The 18523-nt window shown below is 41.5% G+C and overlaps 1 protein-coding gene and 1 long non-coding RNA gene across 3 annotated transcripts; one reads left to right on the top strand and one right to left on the bottom strand.

Annotated features, from left to right (window-relative positions):
- Positions 1–1055: 1055 nt before the first annotated feature.
- On the bottom strand, positions 1056–2065 carry LOC144379119 (uncharacterized). The gene is made up of 2 exons (XR_013441442.1): positions 2005–2065; positions 1056–1851 (listed from the first exon to the last, which is right to left on the bottom strand). It is a non-coding gene; the product is annotated as an uncharacterized LOC144379119 (long non-coding RNA).
- A 417-nt stretch (positions 2066–2482) lies between these two features.
- C9H6orf62 (chromosome 9 C6orf62 homolog) lies at positions 2483–18246 on the top strand. 2 transcript variants are annotated; one of them, XM_036112197.2, is made up of 5 exons: positions 2483–3504; positions 7099–7275; positions 8246–8368; positions 12497–12631; positions 16854–18246. In XM_036112197.2, the coding sequence occupies exons 1-5, from the start codon at positions 3463–3465 to the stop codon at positions 16977–16979; spliced, it is 603 nt and encodes a 200-aa protein (XP_035968090.1). In that variant the 5' UTR covers positions 2483–3462; the 3' UTR covers positions 16980–18246. The 2 variants fall into 2 exon arrangements, with proteins under 2 accessions (XP_035968090.1, XP_035968089.1); XM_036112196.2 differs by lacking the exon at positions 2483–3504 and adding an exon at positions 3533–4870.
- Positions 18247–18523: the final 277 nt, after the last annotated feature.

Below are 18523 nucleotides of genomic sequence, written 5' to 3'. Positions count from 1 at the left end.
ATAAATATTTATCAAAAAAGCCAAAATCTTTGTTGTTTTTCCTGGTTTAAGTCCAAATGTTTGTGTTTACGCATTAAGAATATTTTAAATAGTTCTCAATATTAAAAAGTTGTAGGAGTTGTAAGTAACCTTGCCGAAGGTGAAAGGGTTAGCCGTAAGGAATTGTACACAAGATTGATTTATCAGTGATGCCTACTGCAGTCGGGGGAAAGGCTGGGGCTTGCAGATGGGATCCCTAGCTTATTTGGTACCATTCATTTTACGTAGCACATTGCAGCAACAAATCATGCATATGAGCAACAGAGCCACTGGGTTGGAGTTTTAAAGAAAATCCGGGGCGCCTGACTGGTGAAGCTGGTTGAGCGGCGCCTCTTGGTTTCTGCTCAGGTCGTGATCTCCTGGTGGTGAGATCGAGCACTGTGAGGGGCTCCATGCTCAGCGTGTGGAGTCTGCTTGAGATTCTTTCTCCCTCTGCTCCTCCCACTCATGCACTCTCTCTCTAAAATAAATAAATCTTAAAAAAAAAAAGAAAGAAAATCAAAGAGCAGTATTGTCCTGGTTTTAAAACCTGTGAAATTCTAATGTCGTTATTTAACAAAATCAAACTAAATAGACTCTACAGAGAATATGTATTTTCTTTTATGTACTGCTGCAGTTTCCTTCTGTTAATCCTCTACTTTGTTTTGACACTAAGGTGACAATGACGATCATAGCAATAGACTGGAGCGCAGACTACTGTTGGTTTGTCATGTGAATCTTGGTAGGTTTTGTTTTGCCCTTTAGGTTTTGTCCCCGCAAGTTTTTGTGGGGATGGAGATTCTAGTTTTATTAGCTGTGTGTGTGTCCATCCCCCGACTTGTGAAGAACAGAACATCCTCCTGCCAGTTGCAGCCACTGGACCTCTGGTAACAACTCGAGACCCCATCTCATCTTTACTTTTGAATGTTGGTCTTACAAGCAAATGTAAGTTATATATATTTATACTGATGAGAATTTATAATCTGCTCTAACAAAAATAAATATTGGTGGTAGAAAAAAAAAGACAAGAACCAGTGTTAACTTTCTAAATACCTTTTTTTGGTAACCAAAATGTTATAAACTACCCTAAATCTTCAGTTGTGATCATCTCCAATTATCATTAGTGCGTGATTGTTAAAATCGATCAGGGAAGCACCAGCAAAATGTTAGCTTCATCTTTTCAAGGTTAGCAATAATTTGGAAACCGCAGGAACTTCATCCTTCAGTTTTGGACAAGAATTTATATGGAAGGGTGGCTCCCAATTAATTCTTTTGGCTCACGGGTGGGAAAAAAAAAAGGTTATTGCAGGTAATCTATTTTGGTTTCCCCAAGTGAAGGGCAGTAATTTGAGGACGCACCGTAAATTTCACCACGGTGAGTGGTTAGTTCATAAAGGAGCACAGCTTTGCTTCCGTCAAGTATTGACCTTCGCTGATCACTGACATGGAACTGCGTCGTCAGCACATCAGCGGTCCTGCGAGCCAAGGACGTGGGATTCAGCGAGCAGCAAACGTCCAGCAGTACCCTCTTCATATCGTGCTAACGGGTGGACGCGCAGGGGATCAGCCCTGAGGTCCTGGCGGGTCCCAGCGGCAACCGACTCCGGACACGGGGACGAATTCGCGCGGCGGGCGCGGCCGCCGTTCTCCGGGGTCCCCGCGGCCACGCTCGCTCCCGCGGCGTCTTTGACCTTCCCCGGAGCCCGCGGCCCGCCCCCCGTGCCGGCGCGCGTGGCGAGGTGGGGACGGAGCCGCGTGGGGCCAGCGGAAGAGTCTCCCCGCAGCAGCGCGCTGCTGACCCTCCAGGCACGGAGGCCCCCAGTCCGCCTGTCGCTGCAAGATCCTGCGGTCGGTTAGAAGTCAAGCGCAGAGAGGTGCCCCGGCGACCTCCCCCGGCCTCCAACACACACTTCCCTCTCCCTCCCTCGCCCCGCCCCCGCGTTCCCCTCCGCTCCGCCCCCCGGCTCCGCTCGGTCCGGGCCAGACCTGTCGGAGGGGCTGGCCAAGACCCCGGAAGAGCGACTCCATCCGGGTGCTTTGTCCGGGAGCGAGGAGGGCGTGGCTTTATGACGACCGCGGGGGGAGGAGCGAGGAGCCAACTCAGGAGCTGGGACTTCCTGACGGAGGGGGCGGTGGGAGTACGGGTTGTCCCTTGCCCCGCCCCATGGAAGCTCCATACTGCACGAGAGGGGCGTCTCTAGCCTCAAACTCCCCTCTGAGGCGGGAATATCAGCTAAGAAGTCTAAATCCAAAGACTCCCCCTTTTCAGAGCTTCTTCACGGCCTCTCGCCCTGCCCGTCTTTCCTCTCTGCTCGATTGGCACAAAGCACTTTCCGCCTCCAGCCTCCCCTCCCCCTCGCTCGGCGCAGATGGTGGCGGCCCGCGCGGTGCGCAGCCGCAGAGAGTTCTGGGCGGTGCCGCTGAGGGGCGTGTGACGCAGCGGCCGTCGCTGCCATTTTAAGTTGTTTGTTCTCGCTTCCCTTCTCAAACGCGACTCTGCCCCGGACCCGGGAGGCGCCCGAGGCCGCCGCCGTTTCCGCAGCCAGCGGTTGGGGGCAACGAGGCTGTGCCACCGCGGACGCTCACCCTCCGCTTCGGCTTTCCCCCTCCGGGTCTCCTCGACCTTCTTGCTGAGAGCCGGAACCCGACCGCGGGGGGAAGAAAGACTCGAGAGCAGATGCTTGAACTGAAATAACTTTCTTTTGGGGGGTTTGCTTCGCTGACAGACCCTTAGCGCAGGGCTCCCCTCCCCTTCCTCCCCTCCCCCTCCGCCGCCAGGACCAGTCCTACCCCTCTTTCCGCCTCGTTTCTCCTCCTCTCTCTCTCGCCTTCGCCGCCGCCTCCGCGTCCTTCCCTCCGCCGCCGCCCGGGGCGCCGAGCCAGACTATGGGTCCCAGGTGGGGGCTGAGCGGCGGCAGCAGCGCGGGCGGCCCGGTCACAGTGCGCACTGCAGCGGGGATGGAGGGGCTCAGTTGGCTGGTGGTTTTCTCTTGACATGGCTCCTGCCCGTGCTGCGAGCAGCGCCCCCGCCGCCGCCGCCTCTTCTGCCGCCGCCACCGCTCCGCCCGCAGGCTGCGGCTAGAGGGCCCGAACCCCGCCCGAGAATCGGTCAGTGAGTCCCGGTCTCCGCGGGGACAGGGAGGGGATTTCCCCGTCACCCGCCCCCGCCCCAGCTGCCTCAGTTCCACCCCCTGCCCCCTCGGGAAGCAAACTAATGACCCCACCCTAAACTATCCAAACTCGGGAAACATGGTCTGTTCAACGTGAGAGAGAGAGAGCGCTAATCCGGGAACTTCAGGGGTTTTTTTTTTGGGGGGGGTGGGCTGGGCATACTTTCAAAAAGTAATTAATATTAACACAACTATTTTCTTTTTTTCCCACTGATCCTTCCCATTTACCCTCTCCCGCCTACTCTACCCGGGCGGGAATTGTTTCCACGATGAAATGAGTGAAAACCTGAGTGATCCTGTGTCTCCCGTGGTGCGAGTGAGTCGCTGCCGCTGAAGGCAAAGGGTGGGGGTGGGACCTGGGGGGTGGAAGGCAGGTGGTCCCTGGGCACCGCCTGGGGTCTGGAGAAGAGCCCGCCACCTTTGCCTCAGCAATGCTCGCAGGAAGATAAGTCGCACTCCCCACGGTCTTGAACGGGGGCACATTCCTAGGGAAGGCTCCCTTGGGGAATGTAGGACTCACTGCAGGGCTGGGGGTGTTGGGATCCCGGGCATGAATCAGGTCTAACCACAGAGCCGGAAGAATAATTATATCGTATTATATACCCCCTTTCTCTCTGCCATCATGATTTTCCATGGCAGCAGCATTAGCAGCCGCCTGGGGGTGAAAATGTGGGTGATGGGGAAGTTGGTAATGACTCCGCTGTTTTTTCTCATGGCTCCTTTGGGCAACAGCTGTCCGCCCCCGGTGTACACTGTAGTTGATTGCAGGGAAGCCCTGTACCTCTCCCCTTCCTTCTCTGCCGATTTTGCACTTTTCTCTTTGCTCACCACCAAGTGTAATCAATAACAAGCACTGACAATACATAGCAATAGTGAAATCTGAGATAACTGAAGAATTAATTAGGTACTACAGCCATGGATCTGGCTGGGTAAAATCCAATTGGATATTTCAGTTTCATTCACCTACCCTGTTTTGGTGTTTTGGAGGGGGGGTTGGGGGGGTTTTCTTTTTCCCTTTTTCTTTGTAATTTTTTTTTTTTTATTTTGGTATTTGGAAAGCAGGGATCATCACACTTCCCCTTCCCCGTTCGTTCTCATAATCCCTTCTCTAAAGAGGGGGGAAAATCCGGATGGATTTTAAGGATTGGACTGGTGTCAGCTGTGTTTTATTGCACACCTAAATCCCGGTAATAGACTTTTCATTCCCCGCCAAAGCCTTTATTTTGGCATTTAAGCCAGATGTGTTTTCCAAAAAGTTAGTTCCAAGTATTTTCTTCTCTCTTTCTTTCCTTCCTCCCCTTCCTTTTTCCCATAACCCCTAACGTTATTGTCCAAACATGACTGGACAGCAGCTTTTGTTTCTTGACCCTGTAATATGACAGTCTGCTAATATTGCCAGAAGGTGCAGTTTTTGGGTTACAGTCGTGATTTTAGCTATTCAATCATATTAGCAGGAAAAAAATGACTTGTTTCTGTTGTACTTGAGTCTTAAGAAAAAGTGCCCATAGTTTAGTGACAATTTCCAAAGGCTTTAGTACCACCTGTATTTCAAAATGGGGGACCCAAACTCCCGGAAGAAACAAGCTCTGAACAGACTACGTGCTCAGCTTAGAAAGAAAAAAGAATCTCTAGCTGACCAGTTTGACTTCAAGATGTATATTGCCTTTGTATTCAAGGAGAAGGTAATTTAAAATTCTTAATGTGAATTAGCACAAGTGATTTTTGTAAGTGTATATTAAGTTATTTGTTACCCGTAAATAACTGTATATTAGTTTAAAGAGTGGTTGACAAAAATCTACGTGTATGCTTTAACCTGAACCCTCCCGGGCCGTTCTCTGCATGTGTAGTTGCGGTGTAACTACGAATGGAAGGCTTGGGTACTCCTTGGGTTGGAAATGATCGAAAGCTCGGGAGGGTCCTTTTTTAGGTAACCTGGGGTGAGCAACATTGTAAAACTCTCACTTACGTTTCACAAGAAATTTCATTTATGTGGAGTTACATAGAGAACGTTATAGCTGAATTTAAAGATTGTCTAAAGTGGGATAGTTGAAAGTGGTGAATTAGAATCAAAATGTTTATATGCTAAAAGTAAATCGTCTGTTCAACTTCATGCTAAAGGTACCTTTTCTCATGGTACATTTGATGAAATACAGTACACTTTAATTTTTAGGAACAATTACATACTGAAATGGTTAATTTGTGTTTAGAAGTGCAATTTATTAAAATTCAAAAGGACCTGAAGAGGAAATTTAAACTTTGAGGTGGCTGGGGAACATAATCAGGATTAGTTTCACAGTTAAATAGCAAATAAGGAGTTGTGAGTAGTCGAGAACATGATAAAAGCAGTATTTTTAAATCTGTTTGACATGAGATTAGGTTATGAGTATAAGGAAATACTACTTTGATTTTTGCAACTAAGTTGTGAGCTAATTTCAAATTAGAAATATATTCTTAGTGTGGTATGTACTTAATGTTCGGAAGTTTCCCGAGTATTTATCCCATTCTTGACTCTTTTATGAAAGAGTTTATTGGTACAGGCATTCCTCAGTTTTATTGCGCTTCACTTTATTGTGTTTTGTGGATATTTTGGTTTTTACAAATGGAGGGTTTGTGGCAGCCCTGGGTTGACTAAGTCCATCAGCGTCATTTTCCAACAGCATTTGCTCACTTTATGTCTCTCTGCCACGTTTTGGTAATTCTTGAAATGTTTTAGGCTTTTTTATTAATGTATTTGTTACGGTGACCTATGATCAGTTACTACAAGTTACTGAAACCATATGATGGTTAACATTTTTTAGCATTATTTTTCAATTAAGATACGTACATTGTTTTTTTGGACCTAAATGCTTATTGCACACTTAATAGATAATAGTGTAGTGTAAACATACTTTTTATATGCACTGGGAAACCAAAAAATTAATTCAACTCCCGGTGATACTTGCTTTATTGCTGTGGTCTGGAACTGAACCTGCAGTATCTCCAAGGTATGCCTGTGTTTAAGAATGCTCTTAGCAGCTCTGGGATAGCATGTAAAGTGGTTTCACAGTGGTTTGTTTTGGAGTGATTATCCCAAGATTGGGTACTCCAGGGATTTACTTCTCCATTCTGTCTTGTTAATATGTTGACTGCAGAATTGATACGATCAGATTTTAACTGAGGATATTATAATGTAAGCTCACTAGAAACACAAGATACAGGTGGTGAGATGAGATTTTGGTATTTAATATATGAGATGCCCCAGGTTGTACCATCTAGTTCTTTAACACCATAAAACCCCATTGTTACTCTTAGGAATGGACAGTATGCAGGCAATTGTCCTGAGTACGTTCATGAGTTTTATATCCTATATTGATGAGCACTTGGTCACAACTAAATTTGAAACTCAATTTGGTAGACTTTTTTTCTTGTTTCATATATTGACAGTTGTTATATTATATCTAAAAGGAGTAATGGAACTTAACCCTTTTAAGGAGTTAAAAAAATGTTAATTTGTACAGCTTTGTTTTTAAACTGCTGAGATTTTAATTTATCTGTATGTAGAATCAGTTAAATGAAAGTATATCAAGAGTAAATCACTTTTTTTTTAAACAGTAGGTGTGTCTAGTGTTTCTTTCTCAGTGCTTAAGAAATACTGTTTAAAATAAGTTACCTGTTATGGATACCATGATACTATAAAACCATGCAGTAAAACATTCTGATAATAGCCTATTTGTGTGTGGTTGGGGTAGTGGGGCTTGGGGAAATAACAGAAGGATCCACCTATTTGAAAATCTGTACAAAAATTACCTGAGTTAATAATTTTGCTGAGTTAGAGTAAAGGTACATGACATTGTAATATGAACTGGGTGTTAAAAGACAATGTGCTACTGGTGGGTTAATAGACCTTTTTTTTTTTTTTTTTTGCTTTTAGAAGAAAAAATCAGCACTTTTTGAAGTGTCTGAGGTTATACCAGTTATGACAAATAATTACGAAGAAAATATCCTGAAAGGTGTGCGAGATTCCAGCTATTCCTTGGAAAGTTCCATAGAGCTTTTACAGAAGGATGTGGTGCAGCTCCATGCTCCTCGATACCAGTCTATGAGAAGGGTAGGTTCTGTTTTTCAGTCTTGATTTGGTCAGTTTTTGTGAGTTAAACTTGCATTTTCCCCCCTAAGTATGGGTAGTTACTGTGGTCACGAGTTGACTTCAGGGGCGCCTGGGTGGCTCAGTCTGTTACGCAGCTGCCTTCAGCTCAGGTTTAAAATCTTTTTTTTTTTTTTTTTAAAGTTAACTTCAGATAAAACATGGATAACTTTTCCTCTGGGGTATTATGCTGATAATGGTGTGTATTATTGCTGGGAATAATGTTTTATATTACTGTTCATTAGATTTTTCTTTTTGGGGCGAGAACTAACATCATGCTCCTTATAAATAAGGAACTTAAAGTAGAAGGAATTATTGTTCCCAACCTTCTAAACTTCTGTAACTCAACTGGAATTTAAAATGAACATACTTGAAAAGACATCCTCATAATTACTGGGGTTGGGGAAGGCTAAAGAGAACCATGTACTGGTCTGAAAAAGGTTTATTGGCCTTTGAAAATTAATACACTGGACTATGATAAGGAACAAGAATGGAAAAAATAGTTTTCTGTAAGTATATAATAAAAATAGCATTTCAGCTGTAATAAGAATGTGAGTAATATTAGAAGTTTCAAGACACCTTTGCTTAAATGTTAACTACGTTCTGATTTTGAAGAATGGAAATAAAAATACAGGAACTTCACAAGAAAAAAAAATCAGCTTCAGTTGGAGTCTTCACCATGTGCTGATTAATTTAGGTCTTGGTGTGAGCAACACTGGACTGGGTGGTGTAGGTGGACTCTACGAGATAATTAGAATTAGGCCATGAGGGATTCAGATTATATACAGTCCTATTACCTCTCGGTATATAAAATGATACATAGTGGACCTTTTGTACTTGTGAAATGTTTCTATAATCAAACCTATAATTTGTGACATACCTTGTTAGAGCTTTGTTTTCTCTGAAAGTAATTTTTTCTTTAATCCTTTTATAGGATGTAATTGGCTGTACTCAGGAGATGGATTTCATTCTTTGGCCTCGGAATGATATTGAGAAAATTGTCTGTCTCCTGTTTTCTAGGTGGAAGGAATCTGATGAGCCTTTTAGGCCTGTTCAGGTATTTTATTCTAAGTGTGGTGTGCGCTAAGTGAGTAAAAACTTCTGGAATAGGGCCTAACTTAAGAAAATTTTGGGGAATATGCATTACTCTAATCGGTTTTATTACTTCCTAAGTTGCTCCCATCTGTTTGAATATTGTGATACAAGAGGAGAAAGCGTTTGGGTGACAGAATCTCTTGAGAATGAGGTCGTCCTAACTACCCCAGTGTGTCTTCAAAATAATGGCCAGAGAAAAATCTTTCAGGGTAGATTTGTGTTGATTTGTCGAAGGGCCTATGAATGAACTTGAGAAGATCTCTCCCCCACACCATCCAGCTTTCTAACGAGTCTGATCTAAGAAAAGAAATGCGTTCAGAAACCCTTTCCCAGGGGCGCCTGGGTGGCTCAGTCGGTTCAGCATCTGCTGCTCCCTCCCTTCCTGCCCCTCCCCTACTCATTCTCCCTCCCTCTCTCTCTCTCAGAGAAATAGTCTTTTTTAAAAAATCTTTTTAAAAATGCCTATTTTAGGCTGATTGTTTAGAAATACAAAGTTATCATTGAAAAAATTTGCATTCATCCATTACTATGAACCATCTTTATGGTGCTTTTGTGTATGATAGACAAGTTGGTATACTCCCCCTGTCCCCATGGTAATGTTCCTACCCATCAGCTCAAATTATTATTCCTTTTTCTAAGATTCACTTGACAGAAATAAGTTCTAAAGATAATATATAGCCTAAAGAAAGGTAAAAGCATTCTGTATTTATGTGTGTCTTCAGTGGATAATATCTGACTCACATGAACTTGTTGGAGAATAGAAGTTGGATATAAAAAGCAGGAAGACAGGAATGGTAAGGCATGTTTATCAGAGCAGGTCTTGCACCTCAACTGAGAGGCACTCTTAGGATTTTTATTATTTTTTTAATTCAGAAATTTCCATTGAAAAAAAATTTGGTGCATTACTCATATTTAATGTCTTTCTTTTTTTTCTTTTTTTAAGATTTTATTTATTTATTTGACAGAGACCCAGCGAGAGAGGGAACACAAGCGGGGCGGGGGGGGGGGGGGGGAGAAGCAGGCTTCCCGCTGAGCAGGGAGCCCGATGTGGGGCTCGATCCCAGGACCCTGGAATCATGACCTGAGCCGAAGGCAGATGCCCAATGACTGAGCCACCCAGGCGCCCCTTTTAAAATTTCTAATACTGTATCTTTCCATCTGAGACATTATTTGGAATAGTTGTTGTTAAAATAGTCTTGTCTCAAGTTAAGTCCTACTTTTTGAAATCATGGCTGTTTATTGAGTGTTGACTGTGCTAGACTGTGTCTTGAATACTTTATATACATTTAATTTTCATCCTTATGAGAACTATGCAGATAGGAACCTCCTTTTCCAAAGGAAGAAACTGAGGCACTTAGAGATTAGGTAAACAGCACAAGATCATGTAGTTAAGTGGCAGTCAAGACATAAATCCTGTAAAGTTTATGCTTTTAATTTGCTACTCTGTACTGTGGGAAGTGCCCTGTACTATGAAAACCTTAAATTATGGACTGAATATAAGCACTATGTAGGATAGAGGTAATGTGTAATTTTAGAGTTCAACTGCAGGAAACAAGTTCAGTGTAAAGATGAATTTACTTCCCCAGTAATTTAAAATAAATGAGTATCCTGATCCTGAATGAGAAGGCTTAAATATAAATAACTTAGTTCTTAAGGCAAATGAGAAAAGGAAAGGTCAACTTTAACTTGAAAACCTTTTTTTTTTTTTTTTTTTTTAAGATTTTATTTATTTGACAGAGAGACACAGCGAGAGAGGGAACACAAGCAGGGGGAGTGGGAGAGGGAGAAGCAGTCTTCCCGCCGAGCAGGGAGCCCGATGCGGGGCTCGATCCCAGCACCCTGGGATCATGACCTGAGCCGAAGGCAGACGCTTAACGACTGAGCCACCCAGGCGCCCCTTGAAAACCCTTTTTTTTTTTTTTTTTTTTTTTGGTCTTGAAGCGCTTGAAAATCTAGATAGTAATGAGATTTAGTAGGAACCATAGTAAAGGTTGTTTCAGTAACGAGTTCCTGCTATATTCAGAGTACTGTGGAGTACTGAGAGGTGATATTAAAATATCTCTTATTTCCTCTTTATCCCTAAATGCTCTTGCTGCAGGTAGTTTTTATCACACTATTCAAATACTTTGTTACTTCTGGGCACTGCTTTCATGCTGCTTTAATTAGAGTTTTCTTTTTGGTGTGGACTGTTCCTTCCCAAACCTTTGTATATTCACTAGGGAGACAGTGCATGAGCAGGAGCCAGGGGCAGAGAGTGAGGGACAAGTAGATTCACTGATGAGCACAGAGCAGAGCCGGACGTCGGGGCTCGATCCCAGGACCCTGAGATCATGATCTGCGCGGAAGTCAGATGCTTAACCGACAGAGCCACCCGGGTGCCCCAGGCAGTAGTCTGATTTTTGACACGTGTTTATGTCGGTCTTGTTCCAGGAATGGCATTTCCCAAATTACCTTTTCTGAGTGCTTTCCCCAGGGAAAATTACTGTCCTCTTTCAAGGCCCAATCCAAAATCACCTGCTAATACTGCCCACAGTGCCTACTGTGTTAGTTATTTCTCCCTTCTTCACATGGCACTTTGAAGATAACCCATTTTAGGGTTTTACAAATAACGACATCTTATTCTAGAAAAGATCTGAAGCAAGTTAGGTTTTATATTTGCATGTGCTGTGCCCTTTTGGGCAGTATAAGAGCCCCTTAAGGGTGGGATAACCTTATTCATATTTTTTGGTATTTAATGACATTCTTTTCATATACTAAGAGTTCAATAAATATTTGAATTTGTGCAGAGGTACAATTGAATATCATATTTACGCAATCGTTTGTAGGGATAGCGTATCTTATGGCTTGAAAGAAAAGCTGGGTGCTAAAATTCTAGATGGCAGGAACTGATGATTTTTCCATGTTAGTATTTCCTATAGTCTTTGACGTAATGAGATAATAAAAACTGAATCAACTGGACTAACAGTCTTTTATTTTTTTTAATAATTCAACATTATCTAAATATGAGATTCTTTAAGATTTCCGTTTCTTGAATTCTCCATTAGCCTAGTCATTTCACCCAGCATTTGGTCTCCGCAGACATTTTGTGGGAGGATAGAGTTGATCTTCCTCATGTTAAAAGAGTAAAAGACTGTTCTGATTTGGTAATAGTTCTTCATAACTTAAAATTTTTTTAATCTGAAAAATGTGCATAACATTTTAAACATTTTTGAGGGGTTCATATATCCTCAAGCCCATCTGTGTGAGGACTGGAACTATATTTCAGGTGTGGGCTTTAAAGCCCCACTGTTTCATTTCATTAACTGTTTTGATGGTTAGAACCCATCAAGGAGTTACAGGAGAGGAAGGTGAAGTTTAGAAGAGTTAGGGGATATGTACAAGGTTACATAAGTAGTGAGATGTGCAGCTAAGATTGGAATATATTTCTTGGCAAAACCCATCCATAGTGGGTATTCTTTGTAAATAGAAAGGAGGGAGAAGTCATTGGGCTTAATTAAAGTACTGAGTTGGGAGTCTTGAGCAAAATAGGTTTGAAAAGTCTCGTTTTAGAGGCATCTGGGTGGCTCCGTCGGCTAATTGTCTGACTATTTCAGCTCATGTCATCATCTAAGGGTCTTGAGATTGGACTCAGCTCAGCGGGGAGTCTGCTTGAGATATTCTGTCTCTTTCCCCCTTCCTCCTCCCCCCTCCCCACATGTGCACGCTCTGTCTCCCTCTCTCAAAAAAAAAGAAAGAAAATCTTGTTTTATAGAATTTGACCTAAAATCATTGAGAATTAGGATCGAGTCACTCTGATGCAAAGTTTTTCTTGAAGGTCAAATTCTATAATGGAGTGCTGTTCACTAGAACTTTCTGTGATGAAGGAATATATCTCAGTAGACTGTTCAGAATGGTGGCCACTGGCCACATCGGATTATTGAGCATTTGAAATGTGGCTAGAGTTACTGAAGAACTGAATTTTAAATTGCATTTAATGAATTAAATTTAAGTAGGCATGATTGGCTGCCATATTGGACAGCATATAGATGTAATAGATGTTTTAGGTAGGGTAACATCTTTGTAGTTACATGTAAATGTATTTCTTCCTTAGGCCAAATTTGAGTTTCATCACGGTGACTATGAAAAACAGTTTCTGCATGTACTGAGCCGCAAGGACAAGACTGGAATTGTTGTCAACAATCCTAACCAGTCCGTGTTTCTCTTCATTGACAGACAGCACTTGCAGGTAAGCTTTGTTTGTTTAACTACTTAACAGCTCATTTAAAAAGCTCATTTGTGGGCGCCTGGGTGGCTCAGTTGGTTAAGCGACTGCCTTCAGCTCAGGTCATGATCCTGGAGTCCCAGGATCGAGTCCCACATCGGGCTCCCTGCTCAGCGGGGGGTCTGCTTCTCCCTCTGACCCTCTCCCCGCTCGTGCTCTCTCTCATTCTCTCTCTCTCAAATAAATAAATAAAATCTTTAAAAAAAAAAAAAAAGCTCATTTGTTAGACTATTTTCTATGTTAATTCTGTTCTGCCACTTCAACACTGCATTATTTTTGAAGTTATTTAAAAATCAAACAGCTATCCTGGGCCTCACCCTAGAACAGTGGTTCCCAAATTTTGCTGCATAGTAGAACTACCTGGGAGCATTTAAACGTCATGATTCCAATGGCAGTAGAGTTTAAGAAACGCTCCTATAGAGCTTTTCTAATGTAAAGTATGGTCAACAAGATGGTGGTAACAGATCCTTAAATATGTAGAATCTCATGCCCTACTCCAGTCCTACTCGGTCAGAGAATCAATGTTTGGAACAAAATCCTTAGATGAGTAGTAACACATTATATTTTGAGAAGCTTTGGCCCTAGACCTTTTAAATAAAAATCTAAAGGGATGAAGTATATTTGTATTTAAAAGATCCACATGTGCTTTATTTTTTTATTTTTTTTAAACATTAAAATAGTCCTCCTAATTCATTAATTTATCTGATAGGAGTTCATAGTTTAAAAATTATTTTACATACAATTTCTCAAGATTAGACCAAAACTGAGAATGCTATATTTAAACACACTCTACTTATTTTTTAATTTATTTACATAATTTATAGCTTTATTGAGTTATTATTGGCATATAACCTGTGTATCTACTTCTTTTTTTTACAATTTATTTATTTATTTATTTAGTGTTCCATGATTCATTCTTTGCGTATAACACCCAGTGCTCCACGCAATTCGTGCCCTCCTCAGTACCCATCACCAGGCTAACCCACCCCCCCACCCCCTCCCCTCTAGAACCCTCAGTTTGTTTCTCAGAGTCTCCACATGTGTTTTAAATAAGCACTTCCAATTTAAGCAATCCAGGTGTTCCATATTATTTTTTATTCTCTAGAACATTATTTTCATCAACCTAAATCTGAATATCCTCACTTGGAATTTATAACAGATATCTTGTTAAAAATAATCTTAGGGGCGCCTGGGTGGCTCAGTCGTTAAGCATCTGCCTTCGGCTCAGGTCATGATCCCGGGGTCCTGGGATCAAGCCCCGCATCGGGCTCCCTGCTCGGCGGGAAGCCTGCTTCTCCCTCTCCCGCTCCCCCTGCTTGTGTTCCCTCTCTCGCTGTGTCTCTGTCTGTCAAATAAATAAATAAAATATTTAAAAAAAAAAAAATTTAAAAATAGCACTTTAATTACCATTCATTCAGCAACAGAGTGCCTACTTACTGTGTGCCAGGCACTGTACACTGTGAACAAGACAGAAATTCTCCATTATGGGGGAGGCAGTAGGGCAGAACAGTATGCAGTTGGTGAGCGCTCAGAGGAAGTGGTGCGGCTGTGTAAGCTGTTGGGTATGAACTCTGATGGTGACACCAGAGGAGGCCTTTCTGCGGAGGCAGTTTAAGTAAAGACTTTTAGAAGAGTATTTGTGATACTAATTTTGATTTTTTTTTTTTTAAGATTTTATTTATTTGAGAGAGAGCAGGAACAGGGAGAGGCAGAGGGAGAGGGAGAAACGGGCTCCCTGCTCAGCATCATACTCTGACATCATTTCTTGTCTCTTCTGTATACAGACCACAGCTTCATGTCTCGATTTAGAGCATCTGTCTCTGTGAAATGTCTTTAACTTTACTTTCCATTAGCAAGTTGTCATGGTTGACTTTCCGGACCTTAAATTTTTTGTTTTGAATAAATTTTCTAAACATTTAGTTTATAATCATGTTTATTCATTATATTATTCATTCATAATGCAGGGCTCGATCCCAGGGCCCTGAGATCATGACCTGAGCTGAAGGCACACACTTCACTGATTGAGCCACCCAGGCGCCCCTAATTTTGCATTTTAGAGCATGGGTTTATTTTTACTTAGACTCTGCAAAGTAGTAAAAAAATAAAAAGGTGAATCATACTGTTGTGTTCAAGGAGCGGAAGACCACTTGACAAGATTACACGTGGACTTCGTATCTTGTAAGAAAGTTCTAAGTAAATATGGTATTATAGGTACAAATATGAGCTGTGGGAATTAACAGAACGTTGATTTCAGTGAAGGCATTTCATAAAACAGAAAAACCATGACTTGGTTGGGTTTTGGGGGTTTTCTTTTGCATTTCTTCTTTACCTTAGCTCTCCTATGGTGGATATTTTTAAGTTGCCTTATTTTTCATTTTTAACTACTTGTGTACTTTGAGTAATTTATTGAGATAATACTGTATAGCAGGCTATTGACTTTACATTATGGATTCTACAACAGAGACCTTTAGTCTTAGAAGATTTCATAATGACTATATACTAATGTAGAGATTTCATTTTCCTGCAAATATATAGATCAGTAATACATAGAAATGACTGGTGACTTGGAGTTACTTTGTTAAATAAGTAGTAAGTTGTCTCCTGTTTTATATCAAGGTCGATGTTTTCTGTGCTTTTGAAGCAAATAGCTTCAATCCTTTTAAAGAAGAGAAAATTGTAAGCTCATAAACTAATAAATTTGGGTTGTAGGTAGGGTGACCAGCAGTCTGTGTCTGGAATGCCCTGGTTTTTGCACTGAAGTCCCAGGTCCTAGAAACCTCAATCCCCAGGGCAAAGTGGGATAGCTGGTGTCACCCTCATTGTAGATGCATTTGGTCTTCAGTGCTCTGAGGTCCCCCTTCTTTCAGGTTCTGTTCTTGATCTTCATAAACTGGAGATCTGTGGCCATATTTGTGCTATATAGAAGAATGAGGGAACTGATAGGAGAGTGGCCAACACAGAGCCTGTTATGTACCAGATGGGAAGAGCTTTACCAGTAGGAGCTCACTTAATCCTCCCAACAATTCTGTGAGTTGTAGATCTTATTACTCCTGTTTTATAGGTGAGGAAATCAGGAAACTAAAGAACTTGATCATCTAGCAGAGATCTTGTGTCCTTTATCAAAACATAAGATGTATGAAAAGAGGGGCGCCTGGGTGGCTCAGTCGTTAAGTGTTTGCCTTCAGCTCAGGTCATTGTCCCAGGGTCCTGGGATCGAGGCCCACATCGGGCTCCCTGCTCTGCGGGAAGCTTGCTTCTCCCTCTCCCACTCCCCCTGCTTGTGTTTCCTCTTTTGCTTTGTTCCTGTCAAATAAATGAATAAAATCTTTAAAAAAAAAAAAAAATGTACGAAAAGAGCTAGACCAAATGATAATTTTGGATGGGCAAGTGGTAGAGAGGCACGTTCCTGGAGTCTGGATTCTAATCCACATGCAGCCTTCTACTGGCTAGGACATCTTCTGTGAGCATGTTCTTTGTTGAGTAAATGATAAAAGGTTGTAACATTGAAAATGAAAAAAAAATGCGTAATGTATAGGTTCATCACATATATAGACTGCTTTTGCCTTTTTCTAAGAGGTGCTGTGGTGAAAAGTAGTTCTTTGAAGGCGGGTCAGGGGGTAGCTTCCATTTACTCGCAGTGGTGATCTGTGAAGGCACCTCGCACGTGTTGCCGTTAAGTCAGATGTGAAACAGCAATAATAATGGTAATACCTTTGCTTTCTTCCAGTCCTTCACCCTAAGGTTATGCTTCAGTCTTTTCTTTTTTACTTGTTTCTTACCTTTTCTCTTCTACTCTGACATCATTTCTTGTCTCTTCTGTATACAGACCACAGCTTCATGTCTCTATTTAGATCATCTGTCTCTGTGAAATGTCTTTAACTTTACTTTCCATTAGCAAGTTGTCATGGTTGACTTTCCGGACCTTAAATTTTTTGTTTTGAATAAATTCTCTAAACATTTAGTTTATAATCATGTTTATTCTTTCTGTATTTTATATGGCAAGGTTTTGTCTTCCTGACTAGATTGAGGTCCCTGTGGGTACAGACCATAATTTATTCCCTTACTCTCTATGCTTTGTTGCTGTGTCTGTAAGTGCTTTATACAGTTGTGGGAGAGTGACTTCATGTGACAATTGATCAGCTGTGTTAAGGCTTTATTAAGATTATTAAAATTATTCCCCTTTCAGACTCCAAAAAACAAAGCTACGATCTTCAAGTTATGCAGCATCTGCCTCTACCTGCCACAGGAGCAGCTTACCCACTGGGCAGTTGGCACCATCGAGGACCACCTCCATCCTTACATGCCAGAGTAGAGTGCTGACCGGCAAAATGGACAAGATCAGAGAGTGCAGCCGCATTGGTTTTCTTGTTTTCTTACACTTTATTCTTTCAGAGTTTAAAGAAAATGGACTCATGCACAGAACACTATGCATTTTGAAACTTGTTCATCCTGGATTTTTTTTTTTTTTTAATTGTGTCTCAGAACTTAAAAAAAAATTAGGTGTCTTCTGCACGGACTGTGTGAAAGAAGATGCTTTGCACATTTGCTGCACTGCATTAGCATCTTACTAAAAATGTGAAATGAAAGGACTATTGTTCACTGAAATGCTTAAATGTATCTGAAAGCACAAGGTGATACTCATTTTTGATGGTCTTTCCATTTGTGCTGGTTTTTGCCTCTTTGACATCTGTCAGCGGTATTTAGAGGGTGAGAAGTGAATGTAAAAGGTATAAATAACATTTAAAAAAACTTAATAGCTTTGCTGTAATCACCGTTGTTCCAGAGCACTCTCAGATTCACTCTGATGACCAGAAGTGGTTGTTTAAAAAAAAAATACATAGATACACAACCACGGGAAAGAAATCTTAAATGGGAAAAAAAAAAAGCATCTCATTGTAGGCATTCTTGCCTCATGTTTTACTGGGCCATGTTTGTTTCCTGGTACTCATAAATGTATGTGTTTTATTTCCAGATCTCTTTCCCCAAGTTGCTGTTATAAGAGTATTCTGCTGAATGTGGATAGTTTATACACATGAAAGCAGATCAGGAGTCTGAAGTAGCTAAAGCAGCTATAAAACTGAGAAATACATTCATAGCTGCAGAAACCATGATAGGTAGAGGACTTTCCTTTTTGGTTTTTGTTTTTTGGTTTTAAAGAGATTTTTATTACAAAGAAAGAAAATCCAGTGAATTGTGCAGAAATACTGGTTTCTACACCATCCTAAAGAAAAACGTATGAGGGTTTTTTCGAGTAGAGAAAAGTTACTAAAGTTGGCATCTAAAATTGTTAAAAAACCATTGAGTGTCAAAGCTCTAAAAGCAGAACTCATTTTGTGCAATGAACATAAGGAAAGACTACTGTATAGGTTTTTGGTTTTTTTTTTCTTTTTAATGAAGAAAAGCTTTGCTTAAGGGTTGCATACTTTTATGGAGTAAATCTGAATGATCCTACTCCTTTGGAGTAAAACTTAGTGCTTACTGGTTTCCAATTGTATTTAGCTTCTGGTTGGAATTTGAAAAAATGAAAACCTAAATAAAATAGGTGAAAGTTCCCTGACTATTCAGGTGAATACACAAAACTTGATGTGGTAACTTTTTTTCCCAAGTCAATGGGTAGGTGTTACTGATGACCTTGGGGGTTATTTTATAGTCCATAGTTCAACGGCCAATTCAGAAGGACAAAAAATGGCAGATGCGTTTGTGATTTCAGAAATAGGAATCAAAGACATTTTGTCAGCTTTAACAGTGAGCAGGTTGGCTTATTCCCTGCCTCATGGAAAAGAAAAGTAGACTTCCTGGGCTCCACACCCAAGGTGGGGCTCGAACTCACGACCCCAAGATCAAGAATCACAGGCT

Source organism: Halichoerus grypus, chromosome 9 (genome assembly GCF_964656455.1).
Source record: "Halichoerus grypus chromosome 9, mHalGry1.hap1.1, whole genome shotgun sequence".
NCBI classification, from domain to species: domain Eukaryota; kingdom Metazoa; phylum Chordata; class Mammalia; order Carnivora; family Phocidae; genus Halichoerus; species Halichoerus grypus.
This window is presented reverse-complemented; position numbering and strand designations above follow the sequence as displayed.

Bases quoted from the DNA above. Each gene is read 5' to 3' on its own strand.
- C9H6orf62 (XM_036112196.2), top strand. From the start codon at position 4,742: ATGGGGGACCCAAACTCCCGGAAGAAACAAGCTCTGAACAGACTACGT. The intron at 4,871-7,098 runs GTAATTTAAAAT...TTTTGCTTTTAG, and splicing joins CCTTTGTATTCAAGGAGAAG to AAGAAAAAATCAGCACTTTT. The intron at 7,276-8,245 runs GTAGGTTCTGTT...ATCCTTTTATAG, and splicing joins GATACCAGTCTATGAGAAGG to GATGTAATTGGCTGTACTCA.